This window comes from Perognathus longimembris, chromosome 14 (genome assembly GCF_023159225.1).
Source record: "Perognathus longimembris pacificus isolate PPM17 chromosome 14, ASM2315922v1, whole genome shotgun sequence".
In the NCBI taxonomy this organism is placed as follows: Eukaryota; Metazoa; Chordata; class Mammalia; order Rodentia; family Heteromyidae; genus Perognathus; species Perognathus longimembris.
The window spans coordinates 52,321,032-52,348,989 of NC_063174.1; the positions used below are offsets into that span (position 1 = coordinate 52,321,032).

The following is a 27,958-nucleotide window of genomic DNA, read 5'->3' on the forward strand; positions in this document are numbered from 1 at the left end:
TTGAGCTCTATGACTCCAGACTTGTCCCCAGTACTGGGGAGAGAGTGTAAAGGAACTCCTTAGGATGCACCATCTACCATCAATAAGTAATCAAAGCAGAGAGGTAAGGAAAGGAGAGTCCCCTTAGGAAAAACAAGAAACAAAAACAAGACTCTACCTGCTCCATTCTGAGGTATAAGGGTGACAGAGTCCAGAATCTGGACTCCGAGAATGAGTGTAAAATGCAGCCCAAGGTCTTTTAACTTGCTACGGTCTTCACTACCCACCTGCAAACCAGGGCCAGTGGATTCATGTGTGGGAATGAAATCAGATGATGTATGTAAAAAAAAAAAAAAAATAGCTGCTCTGTAAATGGCAAAAGTCCCCATGGTAGTCTTGATTCCAAGAAATCTGTGGTTCAGAAGTTGCGTGACCTGCTTGGGCCACACTGACGTGGTTTGCAACCAGAAGCCAGCATTTCCTCATATACCCTCCCTCTGCCCACCCTCTTTTCTCCTCTCCTGGGATGGATGAGGTAGCTGCACTTCTCATCTTCCTCTTTTCTCAAAAGATGCTTCAAGATCTTCTGAAAGCAAATGCCCTTTAGCCCAAAGACTCTACAAACAGTTATTTACAAAAACCAGTGGGTTAACTGGGCACCACTGGCTCACATTTGTAATCCTAGCTACTCAGGAGGCTGAGATTTGTGGATCCTGGTTTGAATTTGCCAGGCAGGTGAATTCAGAAGACTCTATCTCCGAGTGCTAGAAGTAGAAGTGTGGCTCAAGTGGTAGAGGGTCAGCCTTGAGTAGAAAAGCTAAGAGACAGCGTGAGGCTCTGACTTCAAGCTCCAGTACCAGCATTTGTTTTCAGTGGCTGACAATTACTGAGAGGAAGTTGCTGAAGTGATCAGGCAGCCACTACCTAGGATCAGAGAAACTGACAGAGGAGCAAGATTATATGGGGGCAAAACACTGACCAGGGAAGAGATGGAAGTGCTTTGTAACCTAAGGCAAATGTTCACACTGGGCACTGCTCTGGACGCCCACTGGACCTGCCTGCAGGTCCCCCGGTGAGCCCTCCGCTCCGCTCCGAGGCCTGGATAGCTGTGAGCTGATGATACGGGACACTGTTGTTCTGCTGCAAATCCCTGTGCTAGTTTCTAATTATCAATATTTCATGATGACACAGAAGTTGGTTATTTTTCCAAACAGGGTCTCAAGCTTTTGCCCAGGTTGACCTCAAGCCACAATCCTCCCTTTCCAATCATTGGGATTACAGGCCTAAGTCACCACACCCAGCTAGGGGTTTAGAGGACTTGCCCTGGGGTGCAGCCTCCTGTGCTGGACAGGATATTCATTCAGTGGCTTCTACCATTAGCTGCCAAGTGGGGACAACCAACACTGTCACCAGATGTGGCTGCTCTGGGGGATAAAACTGCCACCTAACAAGAATCTTAGCTGGCCCCAATCTTCTCCACTGCAAGTTGCAACATGGTAGATAAACGGGAATAGAGTTTAACTGGTGCCATCTTGTCTGCGTGGTGGAGGAAGGTGAAGTCCCACCCCTCAGGTGATGGGTGTGCCTAAATTCCTAGAGGCGGGGACAGGGGCTTGGACCACAGATTACTGGGTCTGTCAGTCCAGTGCCTAGAATTTGCAAGACTCTCCAGCTCCCTGTGACCTTGACCCCTGACCCTGACCCTATTAAGGCTTGGACCAACTCAGGCGCCAGTACACTGTGCCTCCTGTCTCCACATTCATGTCTCCTGGCTCTTCTCTGGTCTCATGGCATCCCACTTCAGCTCTCCACTGGAGTCGATCTAGTTTGTAGGTATTGTTTTTCTGCTCTTTCTTTGCTTCACTACTCTCATGATTGGGTTTTCTAACAGTGTTAAGTGTGTTCGAGGTGGCCGCAGGCCCTTGAAGTAGGAAGCCACCTGCAGGCGTTGGATCTCCAATAAAGACTCCCAATTTGACCTCTCCACCACATGCAGTGGCTAGATCTCCAATAAAGACTCCCCATTACGTGACCTCTCCAAATGTGGTTTCTCTGTTTCTCATGATTGAATTTCCATACGCCACCTTGATCTTGGATTTACTGTCTCCAGAAATAAATTCCTATTATTTATAAATTAGTCAGTTTAGGGCAATGTGTTATAGTACCCACTGGGTACGACGCACTCAAGCCTCCCTCCGGTCCTCCCCCTCCATGCCTTCCTGCCTGCTGCCATATTGTTTTTGACAAAGTCTTTAGAATCCTTTCTACTTTTAGCCTCAAAACATCCATGTAGCCCAGGTGGGGCTGGGCTACCATTGCTACTAGAGCTCTTGTCCCATGGTCCACAAAACATCTCATTGTTCATGCATCCTGTACATGAGTTTGCATGCCCATTTTTTCATTTGAAGACTTTGGTGGCAACCCAAGTGTGAAAGCTCATAGGGCAAGGTTAGATAGGCTCAATTCTGGGTCGTAAAGCCCTGTTAAACACTTGCATAAGTACATACACCCATACACACACACCATGTCCCTAGAGCTCATCCACTTCCTTGCTTTAAAATGCCCTTTTCTTGCTTCTCCTCCTTCTTGTACCATTTATTCCTAATGGGACAGCTCAAATTCCAGATGCTAGGGAAACATTCTCTGGCAATTAGGGAAGGTATTATCACCTGTGGGGAAGAGATGTTAATGATACTGGGCAATGTTTCTCTACTCTGAATCCTTTATAGCTTTAATTTGCTTTTCCTCCATGTGCTAGTGTCCTCCCTTTCCTGAGAAGAGAAAGGCCTTGCGGCCATAGGCTAACATCGACTCCCCTGGTAGAACATGGTTAAGTTCGGTGTACATGGAAGATGTCTCTTATAGTTCTACTAAAGTGATCTTGAAAAGGAGCAAGAACGCTATCTGCTACAGAATTTTAACGGTTGATGAGGGGTGGGGGGGAACCCTCTTTATAGACAGAATTCAATCTCTTGCAAAGAAACAAGCCTATAGGTGTAGCACGTCTTCAACTATCATCATCTCAAGTTAAAAAAAAAATCTTTAAAAATGAAAGCCAAATGATCAATCTCATCATGGATGGTAATGGGTTTGGTAATTGGGATTACTCTTTTTCTGTGATTTCTTGATTACTTAGGAATATATAAATAACTAGATAAAGACATGTATATTTGTTTGATAATATGGAATTCCTGTTTGGGTGTACTGAAGAAATTCTGCCTAAACAGCAACAATTTCAGATGCAAGCAGCTCAGGATACATCTTAGGAACAGATGCAAAGGTGTTTATCATTATCTTTGTGTAACACAGCTTCTAATTTTACATATGAAAACCAAGGCGCCATTCAGCATAAAGTACATTATTTGCATGATGTATTTGCATTTGTAAAACACCCACATTTACTTTTACTGCTTAATGGGCCCTGGTTTAAATGGGCCACTCTATATAAATGGAGTACAGTGGTACCCAACTCAATGGTGCTGATAAGAAAACTACTCTTTTTAGATGCAAATGAATCTACTAATCACAATTAAAACAGTGGAGTTGAGGAAAACTGAGCAGCTGTTCTTAGAATATAGGGCCAGTTTGGTTCTAGCTTAATCTTGGGAACAGCCTGGGGTTTCCCGAGAGGACATCTCCCCCCTAGAAAGAAGCACTACGTTTGTAACACAGAGAAAAGATAAGACCAAGACCCAGTGTAAGACATTAACAAGATTAAGGTGAAGGCAGCTCAAAGGACTTCCTCCTTCAAACCTTGTAGGAAACATAATGGAGGTTCCTTAAGCAGGACTTGGGCATGATGGTTCACGACAGTCATCCTAGCTATTAGAGAGGTACAGGCTGGACGATGGCACATTTGAGACTAGACTAGCACAGTTAAGGAGACCCTATCTCAAAAACAAAGTGGAGAAAATGGGCTCTGGGGAGTGGCTCGAAGACTTGCTTACTAGGCTGGAGGCTCTGGGTTCAGTCCTCAATTGCAGGGGGGCGGGGGGGGGGGGGAGAGTTACAAAGAAAAACAGTAATACCTACTGCTCCAGCAGCTCCACTCGGGTGCTGAGAGGCAAAATAAATGAAAGCAGAGACAAAAAAAAAAAAAAAAAGATGTTCAGCTCAATGATGAGTGAAACCGCATGAACAGACAAGAACCTATTTTTTTCCTAAATGAAAATTGAGATTTCCTTCACCATTCATTTCTTCCCTGTGAAAGGCACTCCCATTCCACATCTTGCCACAAAGATGAGTGGGAGACATGCTGACTTTGGTATGGAGCTGGGGACCTGGGGCTAAACGTTGTGTCAAGAAAACCAAACCCAGGAACATGCAGTGGTCATTCTTTGGGAACCATTTTTCCTACGGCTTATTGGATCTATTTGTGGTTGCCTCCAAAGTGGGAAATAACAAATTTGAAATTGCAGAAAAAATAATCTCTTAGGTGTAATATGGAAGTCAGATCTGGCCAGCTCCATCACTGGCTGTTTAGGGGTGTCAGATTGACTCCACCTCAGATTAGTTACAGAGAGCAGAAGCTGACTCCATCTTCACTAAGATCTCCCCCGCCCTATCCAGGGAAGTTCCCCTTGGCTGTGATAAGATGGTGTAAACTGCTTGACCACCTGAGTAGTGGAACTTTCAAGGTTGACCCTGTGTCCTCCCATGAGTAGGCGAATCCACTTGCATCATGTGAGCCCCGCCAAATCCGTGCGCCCCAAGTCTAACTAACATAGGTTGGTTCAAACAGTTGCTATGAGACAGATTGTAACTCCATTGGCCACCTGCGTGTGACCTGGCATGCTCTGTAAGTATTCTAACCTCATTGGCCACCTGTGTGTGACAGGCTTGACCATGTGGTGTTTGCCTTTATAACCCGACCCTGAGCATGGCCCAGGGCGCGCGTTCCCAGCTCCAGTCTGGGCCGTGACCTTGGCCCGTCAGTATACTTTTTACTTCCCCAATAAATCCATCTTTTTACTTGAGACTGTCTCAGAGTGGTGGACTCTTGGAGGGGTGGGGGATTCCCCCCCCCCCCGCCTCGGACCCCATTACATTGTGGTACATTGGGGGACCCTATTACATTAGGGGTTTTGCTAAGGTCACAATTGAGACTGGCATTACTCCTTAGCTATATATTTGTTCAGAAACTTCCAGCTGACCTTATCCTCAGAGAAAGGCTCTACTTCCTCTCCAGGCAACCTCTGGCCACCTCCCTTACCATCTGCACTAGTCATCATCTGCCTCATGTCCTTCTTCTTGTCTCATATTGTCCCAGGTGTACCCTCTCTCAATGCCAAGAAAATAAAAACAGGGCTGGAAAACCCAACACCATCTCCAGTGAGATTATATTGAGACTCAAGCAAATGAAGCTGTACCTGGTCCTGAACACCTATTGGATTCTTCAAGAAAACAGACAGAAACATTCCTGTACTTCAAGTAAAATGAAGCAAATAATATTGCTAAATACTCCCCCAAGAGAACATAAGTTCAAAACAGTCCAATTTCTTCCTGGCCATGTCTCTATAGGTATGGAGGATGGATTGAGCTTAGCAGGGACATGATGACTTAAAAGTATAACCACGGATTTTTTTATTTGTTTGGGTTTTTATTTGCTTTTAATTTTTTATTGTTTTTAATGGATACATAATGATGATGGTACTGAGTGCTACTTCAATACATGTATACAACATGTAATGATTGTATCAGGGTAATTGGCATATCCATTACTCTACACATTTATCATTACTTTGTGTCGGGAACACTCAAAATCCTTCCTACCAGCTCTTTTGAAATATACAATTAATTTTTGTCAATCACAGTTAACTCTACTGAGCCATAAAACACGTTAGAGGTTATTTCTCCCATCCAACGGCAGCCTGGTTCCTTCAGCTTTGAATTCCTACATCATATAGCAATGGCCACATCACTGCAGCTTTAAAATGTACTGAGGAAGCCCTTCCTTAGCGTCTTGAAAGCTCTGGGGGAAGCTGAAATGTGCACGCCAGTGGCTTTCTGCTGCTCAGTCGCTGACACTTACTTCTGCGTTTGCTGCCCGACGTACCACTTCACTTCCTACCTGGCCTGAGGGTTCCTAAAGCACCCAGCTCGACCTCTAAGCCCACTTGGAGAGTCCAGCCCCAGCTCCAATCGAAAACAGGTCATTTTCTCGGTCTACCTCCCTCTGTCTACCTCTACCACTTTCAAGGTCATGCTCAAAGGTGCCACAAGCTATCCAGTTTCAGGACTGCTGCCTTAGGTCTTAGTGTTTCCAGAGAATGTTTATGTTCCACATACCCATTTATTTATTTAGCAAGTACTAGGACTTGAACTCAGGGCCTAAGCTTTTTCGTTCAAAGCTGGAGCTCTACCACTTAACCTGCTCTCCTCCTAGATTTTTGGTGGTTAATGAGAGGTTAAGAACCACACAGACTTTCCTACTGTGACTGGCTTTGAACCTTACTCCTCAGATCTCAGCCTCTGAAGTAGCTAGGATTACAGGAGTAATATGTAGAGTAGTATGTAGAGCTGGTTATCAAGACCCCCAGCTTGCCGTTCAGAGAGGCAAAGTGGCTTAAAGGGATGGAACACCTAGCAACTGACTCAAAATGCTTTTATATAGCCCACCTCCCATCACCCCCTATCGCTTGCCTTTTCTCATCCCCCCGCCCCCACACACACACCTGAGAAAAGGAAACAGGCACTTCTAAAGTTCAGGAGACATTTCTGAGCATTGGTACAGGTTGGACAGCTAGGACCGTCCTGAAATCCTCTCATACCACTGCAATGAGCGTATTAACTGAAAGCCCGGGCAGCCAAGCGCTAAATTAATACTATTACTACCTCTGCCACAGTGCTGGGACTCTGAACAGGGGACAAGATGCCTGTGGAACTTTGAAGAACAGATTTACATGCCCCTTTGTCTAACACACACGTGCGTGCGCACTCACGTATACACGCACACACACAGAGTCAAGAGCGGCAGCCGTGCACAAATGATCCTTTCTTTCTACTGTTCAGAGTTGAATGCAGCCATTTCCAGCTTCTTGCTGGTGTCAGTCCACTAAAAATAGCTCCGATGCTGTCACAGGCAGCCTTGAGCCGAACCTGAAAGCAGCTCCCCTTTGAGCCGGGGAGCTGGTTCAGCTTTAAAGACAGGCAGCTGTTAACATACTTCAGCGTGTTTACATGATGCTGAGCTGCGTCTGCAAAGGGCCAGAGATGGATCTGCAGCCTTTGCTCCAACACGGATATATGAGAAGCTGGCGCCCAGGAGCAGTAGCGGGATCTGCAGGGGCAAGCCAAATGTCCCGGCCGAAGGGGAAATTAACCATGGGCTCAGCTGTGGTGAAGACACGGACAGACAGCTGCTTCCTGCGATTCCAGACTCCTGACTCGGCTTGAGGTAAAGGCAAGAGGTGACAGAGAAAATGATTCTACACAGAAGAGGATTTATAAACATGGGATACCATTCGATGATTTTTTTTTTATTATCCTTTATCAGAACTGACTTTGGAAATCAAAGAAAAAAAAAGAGAGAGAGAGAACCATTTAGGATCTTAGCCCATTCACTGGGTGCCTTCTCTTGGTTCACTGAGAACTACGCTCCTCTGAGTGCCCTCTGCAAACTAGGCCCCAAACTGGGGACGCAGAAACCAGAGGAAAAGTGGAGTTCTGGATCCTTCTCCTTCTTCCAGCATCCCGTAAGAAATGGTTTTGGCACTGGAGTCTTCCTTATTTGCTGCTGCACAGATTTGGGGGCCAAGTGAGAAAATAATATCCCCAAGTTCCCTTTCTCCCGATGCTGGTGGTACTGGGGTTTGAACTCAGGGCCGCATGCTTGCTGGGCTTTCCACTGGACCCACGGCTCCAGTCTGGTTATGTTGGAGATAGAATCTCTCAGATTTTCCTGCCTGGGCTGGCTTTGATCCTCCATCCTCAGATCTCAGCATCTTGAACAGCTAGGGTAACAGGTGTGAGCTGCTATCCCTAGCTGACAAGTGTCCATTTGAAGCATGTACCTGAAAGACAGTGCTGGCCAGGTTCTGGGAACAAGTCTGGGAAACAGTACAGTCTCTTCACACAAAAAGACAAAACAATGCACTGACCATGGTTTTCCTTCCTTTTTAATTTCATGTGCACAACGGATGACTCACACTCTATTTGCTTACAAAATAAGAATTTGCTCTATAAAGTTTTGTCCTAGAAAACTTATACTGAGCCTTGCGGAGGAATAGCGGGAGGGGACCAGGGCCCCATTTCTCCCACAGGCTGAAAGTCATTAAACTTATTCTCAAGGTCACTGGGAGATGGGAACTGAAGTTAACAATGGTCAATTGGGAGCTGACTCCTGCTTATGAAGCTAACTAAGCTCTCATGTGGATGTTTATGCTAGAAAATCATATACACGGCACAACCCATAATTTAACAAAAGCCTCCTCTTGTTTGTGCCAGACCTTTTGAAAACAACACCTTTATTACCTAGCTGTCCCTTCCTTATTAAGTCCACCAACTGACTCCATGTCACCCACACACGTGAGTGAGTTGTCTACTTCAACCACACGTTGAGCTTCTATTCATGTAGGAACTTATCGCCTAAGTTATAGATATTAAAACAACAGAATGGACTTTATACACCGCTGTATCTTTAACACTCATTTTTTTTGTTAACAAGACAAAAGAATGTACAGTTACTGCCAACAGCTCCCTGGCAGCCAACACCAGAATGAGTTGTTGCCTGGCAACAGTCAAGCATGCGTCCTCCCAAATCAGGAAAAGCCACTGCTAAATCTAGACTAATTACAAAATGGGACAAATATTTAAAAGCTTTATGTTTCTTAAGGATGGAGAGAGAATCCCGACAAACATGATTTCTACAAAACAGTTTTAACTGCATACGGGGCTTATGACCTATCTTTCTTTGGTGTGGGGTCACAGGCTATGTAGAACAATTTGGAAAGTCTAGATGTTTTCAGCAACTTTTCTAATTTCCCAAAATATGACACGAAACAAAGCCATGTGTTTGCGTTTTGTAGTAACGCGTTTCTGCAAGTCTTCTGAGAATATGGATGAGAAGACACAGCGGAGAGATTGAAGCCTTTTTCAAATCCATAGTCATTCCTAGGTAGGGAGCCTGAGGGTTGGTTCCAGGACCCTTTATGGATATCAAAATCAGTGCACCTTAGAGTCCCTCCCAAACATTAGCATATCATTTGCATACAGCTCATGTACACCTCTCCATATACTTAACAGCATCTCCAGATTACTAATCCTATCCAATAGCATGCAAACGCCCTGTGAATAGTTGTGACGCTGCATTATTTAGGGAGTCAGGACCAGAACGCGAAGTCTGCATGCATTCAGGACGGGTGCTGTATTTTCCCCCAAATATTTCTGCTCTGTGGACTGCTGAATCTAAGGACACAGAATCTGCAGACCCAGAAGGCTCCGCCATCACCACATTCCCCAGCGCGCTAGGAGAGCTGGAGCTCTGCGGCCTTCCTCTCAGGATTCCCCCTCCCTTTGTCTGTACTCTCAGCTTCCTCCGCTTCAACAGTCTCTCCAGAGACTCTGTAATGGGGCTGAATGTGTCCTGAGTTCTTTCCGAGTCCTGCAGGCAGCCTGCCTGACATCAGGCCTAGGGGTGCAGGCAAATCCTTGAACAACCCTCTCCATTGTGGGGACCCCGCTTCGTCCCCAGGAGGAAGCTGGAGAAGCATTAACACCCCCCCCCCCCAAGTCTGGCTCTCTTTCCTATGCAAAGTGTACAGGGCTCTAGCCAAAAGTAAAGACTCTACCATAAAGGAGAGAGGAAACCATAGCCCGGCACACACATTCAACATGTTTTCCTTAGGATTATCTCATGTCTACGTGGTTATGAACTGAGCAACCCGAAAAGTGCATCGGAATGGAGATGGGAACCTCTATCATGTCTTACACTGAAATCATCTGGGTTATTAAAAATAAACACGCATGCTGTTTTTAAGGCTCAGAGGAAGGTGGAATCAATTATATCCAATAAGTCATCCAGATAATGCTGGATGCCCCATGAACTTGGTTAGAAAAGTGCTGATCCCAATGGAAACTGGGCTATGCTTGTGCTAAAGTCGGAAACAACTGAGGGTCTGTTTGCCTTCTGCTTCTCTAGTCCCTGGGGTTCTCCATGGATGAAGCTCCAGCCTTTCTGTAGCCCACTGACCGTCTGTGCTAACCAAGGATCTGAGGAAGTGTCATCTTTCATGTCTTCCAAGTTTGCTTACAAATAAATCTTAAAGCAATCTCTAGTCATCAACGTCTATGTATGTCACATATAGGTAATTTTTGGACACTTGACACGGATATTAGAAAGAGAGACGAAAGATAGGTGCCATTGGCTCACGCCTAGCTATTCGGGATGCTGAGATGTGATGCCAGAGGTTTGAAGAAAGCTGAGGCAGGAAGGAAGGTCCTGAAAAGCTAACTTAGGACACTGCTCAGAATTCAAGGCCTAGTACCAGCTCGTGCGTGCACGTACACACACACACACACGCGCGGGGGTGTGTGACACCTGTCAACTAGGCTCATGCCTGTAATCTAGCTATTCGGGATGCTGAAATCTGAGAATGGAAGTCCAAAGCCAGTCCAGGCAGGAAAGGCCGAGAGAATAGATCACCAATAGCCAGCCACAATATCAGACTGGAAGTAGCCATGAGTGAAAAGCCTAGTGAGAGCAAGGAAGGAAGGGAAAGAACTCGGATGATGTCCAGTTCTTTAGGCATGTCCATCTCTCCCAAGTTCCCAAACTCTCTCCTGTTCTGCTGGCCTCAAACTGTTGTCCACAGAACTGTGAGTAGAACAAAGAACAGGCAGATCTGAAACTGCTGGCCATCTGTTACCTCAAGGGCGCTCAAGAACGGAAGGGAGGCACAGCCCAGGCTTGGGATGGGCTCAGGGAACAGTGGAGGATTTGAGATGTCACTTTGTGGCATCTTTTTGATATCAAGTGGGAGTTTCTTTCCTAGCATTACTCATGGTTGTGCTGATCCAGCTACACTCTTCCAGGACCTCTCCTGGGACGACCCATTAATCTGTGAGTTGTGAGGACAGTGACTACTTAACCCCTACTGAAGACAAGAAGGAAGACGAGCCCACAGCCACACCTCTGTTTTAGTTTCTGGTCTGACTCTAAACTTGTTGTAAAAGCCTCCCCAATTGGTCCCCGTGCTCAGGCTTTCCTGTATCTCCACACCACCATGGTTCCACAGACACTGTCTGGATTGAAGATTTGCTGTGGCCAACAGTACGTTACCAAGCAGAAACTGGAAAGCTCTTATACAATAGATCTTAGGTTTTGTTACTGTGAGTCCTTGTATCACTGTGTGAATAGCTTGCCCCCAGCCTCCTGAAGGACATTAAGATCCCATGGAAAGAAACCCTGCCATACCAGCTATTCCACGAGAGGATCAAATACTCAAGTAGGAACAACCAGTACCACAAAAATGCAAACTGCCATGCATGCTGAGGCTAGGACAAGTTGTCAACACACTGAGCAAAGTGATGATGTTCTGTGAAGCTACTTCGTTTTGGGGAGTTGTTGTTATGCAGCAGAAGCTAATTGATACAGTGTTCTACACAGCAGAACCTGCCCAATAAGCCAAGGTGGCTTCAAAGATGTGGTGACTTCCGTGGTTGTCTACTTCAGATAGAGAAATAAAACAGCAAAAGCCTTCTTAAGTAACACACAATGCACCAACACTTGGAGATGATAGGAAGTTTATTCCCTGAACAAAACTGCCCGTGCTGGCAAGTGGCACAGCTGCCTTCCATTCAACAGCAGCTTAGTCGATCCAACCCTTCCTGCCAACTAAAACACCTAAGCAACACTCAGTAATCTCCCCTTTCCTCTCCCCACCTCACTTCCTCCAACAATGATTTCGAAGGCAAGGGTACCAGGACTTAGTGCTAGAGCTGATGCATTTTCTTCTCTCCATGAATTTCTTCCATGTCAGAGAGCCAGATGAGATCTAGACACGTTGGAGAGAGTTGCTCAGAAAAATCACCACACAGTGAAGATTCTCGGCAAAGTGCCTACTCTGCGTTAAGTGCCTTGAAATGTTCGCTGGGAGAAGGACAAAGTTTCAGCAGGAGTAGAGTCTGAGGGTTCCCACAGGCAGACTTCCCTGCCTTGATTGTTTCATAGCAGCACACCGAAAGTTGAGGCTGTTCTGCCTGACCTCCTCCCCCGCCGTGGGGTGAGGTGGTAACAAGGCTGAGTTTGGGAACTTGGCTGTGGCAATCTGGCTTGCTTCCTTCCTCCCATGAACCCTTCAGACAGTGCCTACTACTTGACCCATACATCTCATCTACTGTTAATCAGAGGACCCCAGGAACTACGAAGCTTCTCACATACATGGACCATGATTAACTAGTCTCTTGTTTTTCCACCTGTTCATTCATTTATCCATTCACTTGCCTGTTCATCCATCCATCCATCTGTTCTTTCACTTATCTACCTATTCATTTCATCCATCCATCTATTTCTCTATTCATTCGTCCACTCACCTATTCATTCACTACGAAAAGCCCAAACCAATGCCAGGGAGCACCTGAGAATGCAGAAAGAAAATGCCAAAAGATAATTACAAAACATAATCTCAGCTAATAGTGACTTATGAGTCATCTTTTCCACGCTAGACACTATTCTGAGGACATTAAATATTTGCTCATTTAATCCTTGCAGCAATCTTATGGGGGAAGGAATTACTATTTCTGTAAGGATACTGAGGTACAGAGAGGTGATTCCAATCAAGACCCTAACCATATTGCTACATGCAACCAAATGCAGCTGAGAAGGACCCTGATCTGCAGGGCCCTTATTTTATTGGCAATGGTTAGTCAGCCCAGGTTTTAGAGCACAGTGACATGCTGTGGGATGGAGAGTGAAGAGAGACAGGAAAATCAGAGAGGCTCTTACAATAAGCCCCAAGGAGAGATGAGAAATGAAGACAATTAACGAAGGCTAGATAAAGGCTGGATTCAAGAAACACTTCAAAATCAACAGGATCTGTGACAAAGATGATTCTGAGGTTTGTAATGTTCGTACTGGGTTGAGCTAGGAAAACTAAATAGGCAAATAGGCCTAAATAATGTTGGGGGTTGCCAAGACCTAGCCCTGGTTCAGTGATTGGGTAGAGAGACTCAGGAAAGGCAGCATGGAATCATGATTCTGATTTGTCTCAGTAAAGGGATAAAGAGTACATTGTACATTCAAGCCACGCAAAGGTGGCTCACACCTGTAATCCTAGCTACTCAGGAGGCTAAGATCTGAGAATCATGGTTCGAAGCCAACCTGGACAAAAAAATAATAATAAACAAGACTTTTACCTCCAATTAACCACCAAGAACTGGAACCAGCCAGAAGCGGAGTTGTGGATCAAGTGGCAAAGTGCCAGCCTTCAGTTCAAGCCCCAGTACAAGACACACACACACAACATACATACAGCTGCAGCAGCAGCTGACACGGACACTTCAATCTAAACAGTATGCCAAAACGAAACAGCAAATAGGAACGCCAGGCAGGGCCAGCAGGCTCTGGGGTGGCTGCCATGTTCTTTCCAGTACAGGAAAAGCATGCATGAGGACCACACTGAATTTCATTATTACGGTAAGTCAACATTAAGTCCACTGCAGAATCAAACACAATTAAAACTTTAATTAACTGAAACTCAACTAGTCCCTGTTTCAGATAAAGAAAACACTTGGAACCAATGGATAAGGAGCAAAAAAGGTCACATTTGTGGTGGGTGGGGGTGGGTGGGGGGGTGGAGCGTGGAGTGTCAATACCGGGTCTTAAACTCAGGGCCAGGGTACTGTCCCTTAGCTTTTGATTGCTCAGAGATGGTCCTCTATCACTTGGGCCACAGCTCCACTTCTGGCTTTTTGTGGTTACCTGGAGATAAGACCGTCATAGACTTTCCTGCCTGGGCTGGTTTTGAACCACATCCTCAGCCTCCTGAGTTACATACATAGGCTTACAAACATCTGCGACCCAGTGTCCAGCAAAGTTACTTTTTTTTCCCCTTGGTATTCCTATGCCTTGAACTCAGGACCTAGGTGCTATCCTGGAGCTTTTTTGCTTAAGTCACAGATCCATTTCCTGTGTGTGTGTGTGTGTGTGTGTGTGTGTGTGTGTGTGTGTGTGTGTGTGTGTGTTTAGTTGGGAGATAAGAGTCTCATGAACTTTCCTGCCCTAGCTGGCTTCAAACTCCAATCCTCAGATCTCAACCTGAGTAGCAAGGATTACAGCATCTGACTACTTCATTTTTGAGAGGGACATTAGGTATAGTCAAAATAACCCAATTTTACATCCACAGAAGTTACTGCTGAAAGGCAGTGACAGTGACACCTCACGTGTTTACTTGGACTCAAAAAAATAATAATAATTTCAAAAGAAAACAAAAACAGATCTACGGTCAGGATGAATTTTCAACGGCAGAAGTTCAAACGAAAGGTATGGCACTGGATTTTGTGACCAGGGTGCCACTGTTAACTACATTTGTGTAAACTCAGGATTCCACAGAACGAAGACTTTCTCAAAAGAGTTTGTTCAGGATTAGCCACAACGCGGTTCCTTCACGAAACCTGGTTTTCTTTGTGTTGAGTTTCACAAAAACCTCGGCGAATTAGCTAATTCCCAACCATTACAGAAAAAGTACTGCCAACCACTATCCGCCGCAAGACACCTGCCTGCTGGGACCACTCACCTAGTCTCGGGGGAACTGAAATCTTGCTTTACTACAGGCAAAAAGCCACTTCGTATCAATAAAAGCTTCAGAGAAAGCGGAGGCTGACAGTGTAAGAAAGGAGACTCTAACTGAGATTTAGGGTGAAGAGGCTCCTGGGCTCAAAGCCAAATGAAATGCGCCTCCAGGAAGCACCCAAAGCAACCAAGACCTGGAGCAGTCACAGGATTGTTTGAAACACCAAACACGAACGAGAGGCAGCATTCTGGCTCAGCTTTGGGCCCCACCTCTCAGCACATGGGGTTTTCTACATGGTCTTGGATAATGAGGAACAAATGGGACTCCTGCAGGGGGAAAGGACTTTTCTCTGGGTTCAAAATCAAGAAGCCGAGCTGGGTACTGGGAGCTCATACTTGGGATCCAAGCTACTCAGGAGGCTGAGATCTGAGGATTGCGGTTTGACGTCAGCTCTGGCAGGAAAGTTAGTTGGTGAGACCCTTATCTAATGACCCAATTTACTACCCAAAAGCTAAAATCAAAGCTGTACCTCAAGTGGTACAGTGCCAGCCCTGAATGAAAAAGCCAATCGACAGCACAAGGTCTTGCATAAGATCTTGAGTTCAAATCCCGGTACCAGCACAAAAACAAACACACACACACATCTCAAGAAGCTGTCGCTTGTGTATACTATCTATCCACTTACTTTCTAGGCTTTTCTTGAAGACACACTAACCAAGCAAGATATTCTTTAAAGAAAAGCAGCTTTGGTGTTCTTTTCTTCCTTTTCCCTTCTTTTTGGCAGTACTGGGGTTTGAACTCAGTACTCATGCTTGGCCTTTTCACTCAAGGCTGATGGCTCTACCACTTGAATCACAGCTCCACTTCCGGTGTGTTTTTCTTTTTTGTGCTGGTACTGGGGCTTGAACTCAATCAGGACAGTTTTCTCTTAGTAGATTCTGCATGCAATCTTACCTGTTTAGAGTACTTCGTGAGCTTTTTCTCCATTTCCATCTTGGATTTATTTTTTTAAACAACAAGGAGACCAACAAGTACAATTACAGATCAACTTATTTTTAAGTATCTGAAGAGCCACAGGATATTGATCTGCGCTCCAGGCCATCAACTGGATTGTCTCACTGCCTTGAAGAAAACCGGTAAATTGTTTCATGAACAAAAGCAAGGTTCTTTTAGGTCCTATAATCTCATTTCAAATCCTTTTACTCACTCCCCACTCTTCTGGCCCTGATACTGCAATCCTCTTTGGGTAATCTGGTATCTGGCAGCCTCCGGGCCCATAGTAGCCTTTGCTTTTCCTCCAGTTCTGGGGCATTGTTCATGGCTTTTGGGGGGGGGGGGGGGGGCACCATGCCAGGGTCCAGGGTCTCATAATGGTTCTGTTCTTACAGGGCAACTGTTAATAATTAGCAGGAAGCATTTTGCCTTTAAACATCACAGCTTGAACAGTAAGATCTTGTAGTGCCAAAGAAACACTTCCTTCCAGAGATGTGAGACTCGCTTCCAATACATATTGTCTGTGGGTCTACCCATAGCATGAGCTGACTTTGTGCACCCAGCACTTACTCTATGCTGGGTGTGGTGGTGCACTCCTGTAATCACTCATGAGGCAGAGATAGGAGTCTTTCATTCAGAAAATACTTTCACTTTCATGATCAATAGCAAAACCAGCTCATTTATCTCCTGTCTTCTCATGCAACAAACAATTACTAAGAAGCTATGAACTAGGGACCTGCCTTCTTCTTCTTTTCAGAAGCTTCAAAGAAAAGAAGCTTCCTAATAAAGGCAAAATGTTTACCTATTCTATACTCAATTTCAATTCTCTGGATACTTAATAAGAAAAAGAGAACAATAACAAAACAAACAAAAAAGAAATAAGGACGATGCATGTGTATTGTGTGTGTGTGTACACGCACACGCAGACATGCATGTAAGTACTGAACGTTCGAACGCAGGGCATGGCATTGAAAGCTGGCGCTCTATCATTTAGGCCACACCTCCACTTCTGGCTTTTTGCTAGTTAACTGGAGATAGGAGTTCTACAGGCATTTTTTTTTTGGTGGGGGGGGGGGGGCAGGTTGGCTTCCAACTGCAATCCTCAGATCTCAACCTCCTGAGTATCTAGGATTACAGTGTGAGCCACCGGCGCCTATTGACATACATGTTCATTTCAATCTCGTGATTTGTGCAGAATCTTGAGTTTGCCCTATGTGCTACCCTTTGAAAGGCAATAATCCAAAGGCTTCTTGGCCCCCAATAATCTTTTGCTGAGGCTCCTTGAATACTTATTTCCCCATTTGACAAGCCCAAATGCTCCGGCTGCCTGCGAAAGTCACCTACAGTGGGATCTACGCTCCTGCACACACCGTACGACAGTCAAAAGTAATGAAATTTATGATCGAAAATTGATCTCTTGTTCCCATAATGTAAGCTCAGTCGAGAGCGCAAACAAACAGGCTGTCATAATTAATTGAAAAGAAAGAGTCTAATTAAAATTTTATATTAGTGTACATAATGGCCAGAAACTGTAAACATTGCTTTAAATAAAAGCTCCAAGTGCTGTAGCTCTGCCTGCTCTTCAGTGCCATAATAAATGGCAGGAAGCAGGAAGACTAGAGAACCAAGAAATATTTCACCACTGACAATTCGGTCCAACTCCACAACTATTTACTGCAAGCTTCTCAGCTTGAGTACTGTGATCGAACCATTCCTGTTTCACTAGTACTTCCCAAATATCTGATATGCACACCTATGTGCACATATGCACATACAGCCTGGCCAGAGTCATGGACTTGCATGCCTGCACACAGCAGGGCACGGTCTTGCACGCATGCGCACACAGCCCAAACAGGGTCATGGGCTCTTTCCAGGTGGCTGAATACAATCACCCACTCGTAGGCCAAAATACATCTTGTAAAAGAAACAGCACAGGTACACAAAGGACCCCAATATAAAGCCAAATATAACAAGAGTTATCCAGGTGGTACGGGAAGGACTAGGAGAGATCTGTTCATCATTTCATAGGAAAGGAGAAATTTATCCACAAATAAAGATTAATACTCTAAGTCATCCTGAAGAAAGAGTAAGAGATAGTGTGAATATTTCTCTCCTATTAAGATATGACATGCTTGTCCTTGCTGTGACCTTGGCTGTTGCTGTCTTTGGGGTTATCATTAGTCCTGGAACGCTGAGGCTAGACCTTCTGCACTCTAGAAGTGACAGGTATGGAAGAAACTTCCCCTCGTGGACAATTTCACAGGACAGAAAGGTAAGTGGCACCCCTGGCCCCAGACATCCCATGCAAAGAATCCTCTGAAGTCAAAGGGTTGTCATGGATACCGCCATTCTGGTGGGGTTCCATTTCAGATTTTCAGATGACTGTTCCCTTCTAATGGGCTTTATGAAGCATTGCTAGGCTTCCAATCTTACCAGAGTTGTCCAATCTCCTCAGGGCAGAAGAAATGACTTTTAAAATTTACAGTATCTGTGCACTGGTGGCCTCATGCATGTCATCCTAGCTACTCAGCAGGCTGAGAGATCAAGGCTCAAGCTAGTCCAGGCAGTTAAATCCCTGAGACTCTTATCTCCAATTAACCACCCCCAAAAAGATGTTAGTAGAACCGTGGCTCGAGTAATAGAGTGCTAGCCTTGCACAAAACAGCTAAGGTACAGTGCACGGGCCCCAAGTTCAAACCCCAGAACCAGCACCAACCCCAACCCCACCCCAAACCACCTCACAATAAATCTCCATTACAAAGACTAACAAATCCTGGATTTTCTGGCTCTTAAATAACATACACACCAACTAGTAGGATCAGAAGGGACCTCAAAGATAACCTAGCCCAACCCCACCTTTTAATAAAACAAGAGAGTCAGCTCTGGATCGGGAAGTGACTTGGGCAGCTAATCAGGACTGGTGCCAACATAAACCACTCAGGTTTCAGATTCCCTGTACCAGAATCTCCAAGACCATCCGCTGACGCTTTCCAAAATGTCACATCACCTTTCGGTCCTTCAGTATTTGGAAGAGCTTCACAGAGGTAGGAAAAGTTGTATAGGTGATTTTTTAAAAAAGAAAACAATTATAAGCCCATCATCCCAACAGGGGTCGATGTCTGACTGCAGGTTCGAGGCTGTAGTCATGCAGGTATCCTAGGAACCTATATGAGCAGGGCTCACCGGAGCGCCTGTAACTGGGGACAGATGCACATCACCCACACTATGACCCAGCTAGCCTGGAGGGAAGGAAACTGATGCTCTGCTTCCAGAGCAGGTGGAAGGATGGACCTGTGAACCCACTTGGCCTCTAGGCCAAGCCATGAAGGAGCCTCTGAGCACCAAGGATGGATGTCGCCCACTCTCCACAGTGACGTGAGGAGGGCTCCACAGACAAATCTGGTCCTATCACGATGGGCTGCTTAATAAGAGGAAGGGCAGACTCCATTTTGAAATGGAAAAGGAACAGGAAAAGAACTCAGCATCACATCACCTAGGTAGGAAGAGTGGACAGGTACTGCTCAGGAGCTACTGATACAGCCATCGCCTCGACCAGACTAGCAATCCCACTGATAGCCACACAGAATCCTACCATGCCACTCCAGAAAAGCCCCAAAATGGGGGGGGAGAGAGGCTACACCCACCCTAGACATGACTAAACACTGGTTTCAGAGCAAGCCTCAGACAGGGGCAATGGCTCTTTGAGGCACCAGGACTAGATTAATATTCTACCTACTTTGGATACCCTCTAAAGAACTGAGTCATTTATTAGTGGAGTGGGGTTTTTCAAACCCCCAACTCCCTTTCCAGTATAACAATGAACAAAGTCCTTAACACATGAAACTCAGACCATGGGAGAAGAGCTGTGAGGACGGCCATAATCCTCCATCACCAGGACTTCATCTCCCAGGGACAACATGCTGATCATGGAGACTTGAAAGACACCTCTGGCATCTGGTGGGCGGAGACCAGGGGCATCTGTGACCGCCCTACAATGGACCAGACGGCCCTCTTGGACGAACTCCTAGACCCCCAAATGTCAACAGTGCCAGCCAGCCCAGAACACCTCAGGCAGATAGATCTGAAATCCACACCATTAGGCTAAGCAATCCAAGCTGAGTACCTTGCCACCTTGACTCAGTTCAGAACAAATCCATTAGACACCTCTGTTTCCCCTCATTCATGGGAAACTCAGTATAACAGCAACAATTCAGAGAGCAAGGGAAGGGGTGTGACACTGACTTACCAAACTGTAACCTCTCTGTGTATCACCTTTATAATAACAAGAAAAAAAGAATATAAAAAGAAAAACAATTTCTGAAGCATTTCCTTGGCTCCCAGTAAACCCAGGTCAATAGTTTCTCTTGTAAACAGTGCCTCGTCTACATTTGTCTTACTGGGGGTGTCAACTTGAAGGCCACAGCGATGCTTTCAGGGCTATGAGAAGCAAAGATCTGCTTGCCTACACCAGTGCCAGGGCCAGAAGCAAAGGGGCCAAGAAATTTCCAGCATCCTCCCCCCGCCCCCCAAAAAAGCCAACAGATAGCATCAACGAGGTGTAACTTATACGGGCAGAGACTGCCTTGCATTGGATTTGAAGTACGAAATTTTTAGTCAGCCAAGTGTAGTAGCTCATGCTTGTAATCCTAGCTACTTGTGAAAGGGATCACCATTCAAGGTCATCCCAGTTTGTAAGACTCCATCTCAACCAATGGCTGAGTGTGGAAGTATACCCAGCATCGTCAGCAACATACAAACACAAGTAGGAGGATCATCATCTTGGCTCACTGGGGCATAGAATGAGACTCTAGCTCAAAAAAAAAAACACAAAAAGGGCTGAACGTGGAGCTTGAATGGTAGACTATCACCTATCAAATCAATCCTAGGTACAGAGGAGGAAGAGGTGATGGGGGGCGGGGGGAGCCGGAGGAGGGAGAGGAGGGGGATCAGGGAGGAGGAGGAGGAGATCTTTGTCCTCTACAGGAAAAAGCACACATCCAACTTCCTCTACTCCGCTGCCTCTACCCTCCTTCCGGTTCCCCTTAGCTTTTCTTGCACACAGGTATGAGATAAGAGCAGAGAACAGAGTCTGCTTGGATCAGTGTAAGTGGTGTGGGTACAGCAATGTGACACACAAGTCACTCTCTACAGAGCTGGACGGCCTTGTGAAGAAAAAGAAGAAGGAAAGGAAGAATAGGTTATTTGTCTATGGGTTAGAGCTAAAGATCAAGGGAAGACAGGAAGGAAGCCAAGAAGAAAACCATGAAATGTGTTTCTGCTTGGCTTTCCAAAAGCAAATTACTGGTTTACCCAAATTCTGCAGTTGGCAATCAGAGCTATTAGCACACGAAAGGTCATTTGCTAAGCTTGACTCACGGCTGGAAAATGCATCACCTGTGGGAATGCCAGCCACCATCAAGGCATTCTGGACTCCAGACAGCCACATAGTCCAGATTTGTGAGGGCAAAGGAGCCTGAATGGTCTGCCGCTGAATCCTCAGAGCCCGGGCCTGCACGGGGGAGGACTGAAGGCCTGTCCAAAAGAAATGTTGTGTGGTTTATTATTATATTACTGTGATTATTACTCCATTCCTTTATTATTTGGGAGGTACATGGTACAATAAACTTAAAACCAGGCATTCATGGCTCACATCTGTCATCCTAACTACTTAAGAGGCTGAGATGTGAGGACCATGGTTTGAAGCCAACCCAGGCAGGAAAGACTGTGAGACTCTTATCTCTAATTAACTACCAAAAAGCTGGGCACACAGCTGTGGCTCAAGTGGAAGATTGCTAGCCTTCAGCAAAAAAGCTCAGGGACAGTGGTCAGGCCTGAGTTCAATCTCTATGACTGGTAAGCACAAGCATGTGTAAACACACACACACACACACACACACACACACACACACACACACACACACACACACATGAGATTGCCATTGTTGTTTTTGCTAATTTTTTTTAAGTTCAATGCATTCCCACTAATAGAAAGCCATCACTATTACCAAGTTCCAGAACTTCTTCAGGTCAAACACAAAGTCTGTATTGAAATAAATACTGCCTCCTCAGTTCTACCTATCCCAGTCTCTAGTAACCAGTCACTTGCTTTCTATCTGCATGAGTCACAAATAAGCTTTTGGTGTGTGACTGGCTAATATTCCATTTAGCATGATGTCTCACAATTCAGCCATATTGCAGTAAATTTCAGAACTTCATTCCTTTTTAAGGCTAAATCACATTTCTCTATACACGTTTTATATAGCTACTCATCTGTGGATCAACTTTTGCGTTATTCCCATTAGTGCTACTTTTCTTAGACAGGGGGGATTTATTTACATATTAAGCAGGGTATTAGAGGATGAGAAGACAAAAGCTTTGTGTCTAGTTCACTAACTTCTGCAGCATCTTAGGCCTCGAAGGAGCCTCGGGGTCTTCCCTTGTCAGGAGGAAGTGATGGGGAACAAGAGTCTCCCAATGTTTGCATGGCCACCGTCACTACTGAGGAAGAGGCATCCCACCATCACTGAGTTTTCCTGAGCACACATAAGACACCGGAAACCAAGGTTTCGCCAAGGGCTTGTCCTCCTTTTTGCCAAGCATTTGTCCTCCTTTGCGCAATCACTCTGGTTGAGGGGCTGGGAATGTGGCTTAGCAGTAGAGTGCTTGCCTAGCATACGCGAGGCCCTGGGTTCGATTCCCCAGCACCACATATATAGAAAACGGCCAGAAGTGACGCTGTTGCTCAAGAGGTAGAGTGCTAGCCTTGAGCAAAAAGAAGCCAGGGACAGTGCTCAGGCCGAGTCCGAAGACCCAGAACTAGCAAAAATAAAAAATAAAAAAATAATAATAATCCAAAAAGTTGCAATCACTAAAATTATCTGGCTACCCATTCAGTAAGTGTGGCAACACACACTTAAGAGATATCCTATTTTAGATTACTTCTTCCAAAAGTGGTTATCCTTTTGAATATGTTGGTAACTATGACCATTTTTTAAGTGTCTATTTAATAAAGAAAGGGAAATGCTGACACAAGTTTGCTACAAGGAGGCTAACAGGAGCTGCGTTCCATGGAAAACTACACACAGGCAAAATTCAAATCCAAGCCCCTCCCAGGTATGGCGCACTGTATGGCCCATAAAGAAACCACGAAACTAGACGGCTGTAGGGTCCTTTCAATGCCAGGATTCTAAGTTGCGGGTCAGCAACACTCAGCATGGTTTCTCTTCTGCACTGTACAGAGAATCATATCCTAGAGAGGGACAGGGACAGGGACACGGACGGACGGGGATGGACACACACACACACACACACACACACACACACACACACACACACCCTACAGAGAAACTAGGGCTCCTGCAAGAAGTGACAAATACAGGACAACTTCTGTATCAGGGAAAATGACATGTATGTGATACACACACACACACACACACACACACACACACACACTTCATTTTTAGGGACAATTTTATTGTTCCAGGGAAAATGAAGTATAAAGTACAAAAATCAAATTGAATGAGTTAAAGACCTAGATATGAGACCTGAAACTGCTAGACAAAAGCGTAAAGGAAAAAAGGTCTACGGCATTATTCTTTTTGTGTGTGTGGGGGGGGGGGGGGCAGTCCTGGGCCTTGAACTCAGGGCCTGAGCACTGTCCCTGGCTTCCTTTTGCTCAAGGCTAGCACTCTGCCACTGGAGCCACAGCACCACTTCTGGCCATTTTCTATATATGTGGTGCTGGGGAATCGAACCCAGGGCTTCATGTATACGAGGCAAGCACTCTTGCCACTAGGCCATATTCCCAGCCCCTACGGCATTATTCTTGACAGTCATTTTTTCTGAAAATGAAACCAAAAAGATAGCAAAAGATATAACAAATACATAGAAGTTGGAGTAGATAACAAAGAAGTCATCTATAGTGCTGGAGGCCTAGCTCAAGTAGTAGAGTGCCTGTCTAACAAACACAGAGCCCTGAGTTCAAATCCCAATACTACTTCCTCCCTCCCTCACCCCCCCAAAGAGCTAGTCTTCAAAAGACAACCAAAAGAATGGATTGCTTGCAAATTTTGCCTCCAATAACGACTATTCAAACTATGAAATGAAAACCTATAGAGGGAGGGAGGTATGTATGTAAATAGATATATGGATAGATATATGGGCAGAAAAAGACAGGCAGACAGGGCAAAAAAGACCTACACAAGCATTTTTCCAAAGATGACATACAAATGGTCAACAGATACATGGAAATTGCCACAGCACTAATTAGGAAAATGCAAATCTAAACCACAGTGAGATACCTCATGCTCATTAGGATGGCCATCACCCCATGTCAAAAAATAACAAGTATGGTTGAGAATGAACAGAAAAGGGAACCCCTGTTCATCATTTGTAGACATGTAAGCAAGTGGAGCCATTATGGAAGACAGTATGGAGATGACTCAGAATCTTAGAGAACCACTATTTATCTCACATGTGGCTGTCTATCCAAAGTAAATCCCATCGTGGTCACAAAGAGGGCTCTGAACTTGGAGTGCATTACACTAAGTGAAATAAGCCAGGCACAGAAAGACAAGCACTGCGCAACATCACCTGTCTATGGAATCTGAAAATTCTGAGCTCAGAGAAGCAAAGAAAGAAGAATGGTCAACAAAAGACCAACAGGTAAAGGATATGGAAAGAAACTGGTTCCATGGGCTCCCTATACTTTATTTTTAACTTTCAGGGGTATGATGAACGAGTTCTGAGGGCCTCAGAAACAGCATGGAAACTGTAAGTAGCAAGAATGCATTGTACAGCGTGCCTGACATTTACAACTACAAGTGCAGATAGTAAGTATTTTCAGCACTCTTGTAATGACTTTGTAAGATAGCTAAGTGAGCTTATTGTGACAGTCATTTGACCACATATCCTTCATGTACACCTTACATGTATACCACTTTTGTCTATTTTATCTCAATAAAGCTGGGAGAAAGAGCAGGACAAAAAGTGTGGTTTGTTTTTCTTTTCCTAAGACTCAACTGCAAAACAGGCCAATGGCAGGACAGTACTTTTCAGGTGACGAGCTCACATTACAAATCACCCCAGTACCTGTTCAGATTACAAAGGCCATTCTCGACTGTTGTATTTGCTGCTCGTGAGGTTCATTACATGGAGGAAATAATTAGACAGTTGGTGTATGCACATTATTCCCAAGGATGGCTAAGAATTTCAGGAAAAACAAAGCACACTGCTAATTAATTCTAACTGTGGAATTCATGGATAAGGACGCTTCTTGATACAATGAACTCCAGCTTTCTTTTTTTATTATACAATCAGTATAAATAATTATACAAATAATACACTTAAATCATCATTTTGAGAAAATGTTGTGATTCTTCCTAACCCCATTTAGGTTTTCTGTTTTGTCTAAAACAAAGGATCCTGATATACTGTGGGCACTCTCCTCCCCCTTCTTATATTCAAAACAGATCTCAGCCATTACACACGTGTGCGCACACATACACACACACACACACACACACACACACACACACACACACACACATTCCTCACTGCCTAAGGACCTCCCCTCTAACTAATTCTCCATCATCCTCTTCAATGGCCGGTCTCATCTCCACTCTTATGCTACAAGATCCAAGTTGCCTTTTGAAAACTATAAGCCTACAGCAAGTGGCTCTGCCTGTAATCTACATGGGAGGCTGAGATAGGGAGGACTGAGATTTGAAATGGGGGTGGGGGGTTCCCCCCTTCTACACCAATAGCTGGACTAGATAACATACACTTCACAGGATGTGGAAGTAGGCAGATCAAGGTCCCAGTTCTTGCTGAATCAGGGAGTAAGATGGTCTGACACACACACAAAAAAAAATTGCCAGTGTAAGAAAAGATACTGGGGCATGACTCTGGTAAAGTGTTCACCTAGCAAGCGGGAGACTCTGCCTTCGAAGTTCAGTGCCACACCAAAAGTAAAATAAACAAATGAAAACTGAAGTGTCATGCTTCTCCTTTTCATAGCCTGCTTTCCACTTCAACTATCAGACACTGGAGAATGTCTCCATTAAAGACAATGATCACAAGGTGGCAAATTATACACAGAAAAGCCAAGCCCTGACATCAGAGCAGTGATATCCCAGCTTGGCCATTCGCAGTCATGTGACACCAGCACCCCCCCCCCCTTTCTTCCATCCCTGTGGTTTCAGAGATGAGAAAATATGAATTAGGGGGATCGCAGAGGTGATGTTTGTGACACCAAGCTGAGCCCGTAGTAGGTGCTCAATAAATTTCTTGTCTGCCTTTACTTTCACAGTTCATTTGCTTTCATAGTTGATGTCTTAGAAGTCTAGACTAACAGGTAGGAATAGATTTTTTTCGTTGTTGTTTTACTCAACATCAAAGAGTTATATGAGAGAAATTCGGTTGGTTTTCCTCCAACTTCGACTTCAACAACCCTGATGACAGGATATGCCACATCTGAGAGCTGAGGGCAGCAGGGGTAGTGTCAGAAAGAGGGAACTTCAAAGGGCTTTAATAAGAATCAAATTCCACTGGTGTTACCATATGTCTTTCTTTTCTCAAGAACATTCCACTAACGAGTTGAGGGTGAGTGCGGGGGGTGGGGTGGGGGACCTGCCTGGAGCGTAGGGTGGGAAGTGGGGACCAGAACCCTCACAGCAGAATCCAGGGATTTGGTCACCGCCGATTCTTAAAGCCAGTTGAAGAATAGAGATCTACCGATGTTAGTGCAGATACAGAAGGCCACCATGTCAGGGACCTTCAGGGAATAGGATTCCCTAAAGGGTGACTCCCGGAGAGAAAAGCAAGATTGGGAGGAGCTGGCTTTGTTCACATCTAAGAAGAAACCCTATTTTTTTTTTGGGGGGGGGGGTGGCACTGAGGAGTGGTTGCCCGGAGATTTAAGTGGGATTCTGTCCTCGGGAGAGAAAGTTCCCAATTGCCTATTTGGCCTGCATGAGTGGCAACCTTTCCCACTAGGGAAAAGTCTCTGGCCCTTCATAGGCAGCACCCAAGGTGGATTCCGTTCAAAGGAATGGGAAGGAGACAAGGCTGTAGAAGCTCCTTGCCTGTGTGTGGCACTACTAGCTGCTTGCTCTCGGTGTTCTGGAATTTGTGCCAGAGAATTTAAGCCCTACCGGGGACATGGGGACAAAGAAAATGGACACCCAATGGAGAATCTCCCTCCCCATCCAAACATCTCCAGAGTGGAAAGGGGGGGAAGGATCACCAATACTTGTCTCACATCAACTAGAAGGAGACTCATTCCGGGTATTGTTATTAGTCCCTTGACCTGCAAGGCGTCCCTTGGGGAACGTCCCCAGAGAAAGCCAGCGTGCACAAGTCTGGCTAAGCCCAGGAAAGAGAGACAAGGCTTACGGAAAAGCCTAGTTTCCACAGATCTTCAATCTGGTAGAGAGCACAGAATATAAAGTATGAAAAGATACTTTATGATGCAAAACCACATATCCGAGAGTCAGATTGGTATGCAAGGTAAGAAAAGAAAAAAGAAAAGAAAAAAAAAAAAGACTTCGCAATTATCTAAAGAGAGTCTGGTGGTGATGAGGAAAGAGAAATCAAATCTGTTGCCTCGCTCAAGTGCTAAGCATGTGCGTGTACCGATTCACTTAATTTAATAACTCACAAAGCCCTCTTCTGAGACAGGCATTCTTCAACCACAGCAAGAGTGACCAAAGGGTGATGCAGAAAGTTCAGGAAACTTGTTCAAAGTCACACAGCGTGGAAGTGGCTAGGGAAGGTTCTAGACTAAGTCTCTTTTGTGTGTGTGTGCTGATACTAGGGCTTGAACTTAGGGCCTCACTCTTGTGTAGTTTTGTTTGCTCAAGGCTAGTGCTCTACCAATTAAGGTGCACCTCCACTTCCAGCTTTTTTGTGGTTAATTGGAGATCAGAATCTCCCTGGCTATCCTTCCCAGGGCCAACTTAGAACTAACATCCTCATGTCTCTGCCACCTGAGTAGCTAGGATTAAAGTCAGGAACCACCGGCTTCCATCCCTGAGTCTTTTCTTTGGCTGGTCCTGGGACTTGAACTCAGGACCTGGGCACTGATCCCTGAGAGAATGAAAGGGAGGAGGAGAGGGGAAGGGAGGAAGATTGGATCTGAAGCCCATAATTAGAGAGGAAAGAAGAAAGAAGATAGGGGGGCAGGAGGAGAAGGAGAAGGCAGCAGAAGGGAGAGGAAGAAGGAAAGGAAGAAGGAAGAAGATGAGAGAGGAAGAAGA

At 45.2% G+C, this 27,958-nt stretch overlaps 1 protein-coding gene across 8 annotated transcripts in view; it reads right to left on the reverse strand.

The window, feature by feature from the left end:
- Foxn3 (forkhead box N3) overlaps positions 1–27,958 on the reverse strand; it is a 360,243-nt gene that overhangs the window by 103,712 nt on the left and 228,573 nt on the right. For 6 of the 8 annotated variants that reach the window (XM_048361885.1, XM_048361883.1, XM_048361884.1 and 3 more), the window contains one exon: positions 21,096–21,233. The exons of the other annotated variants lie outside the window; for them this stretch is intronic. In XM_048361885.1, the coding sequence (XP_048217842.1) occupies positions 21,096–21,233 (138 nt within the window). The remainder of the gene's footprint in view (positions 1–21,095; positions 21,234–27,958) is intronic. 8 annotated transcript variants of the gene reach the window in all.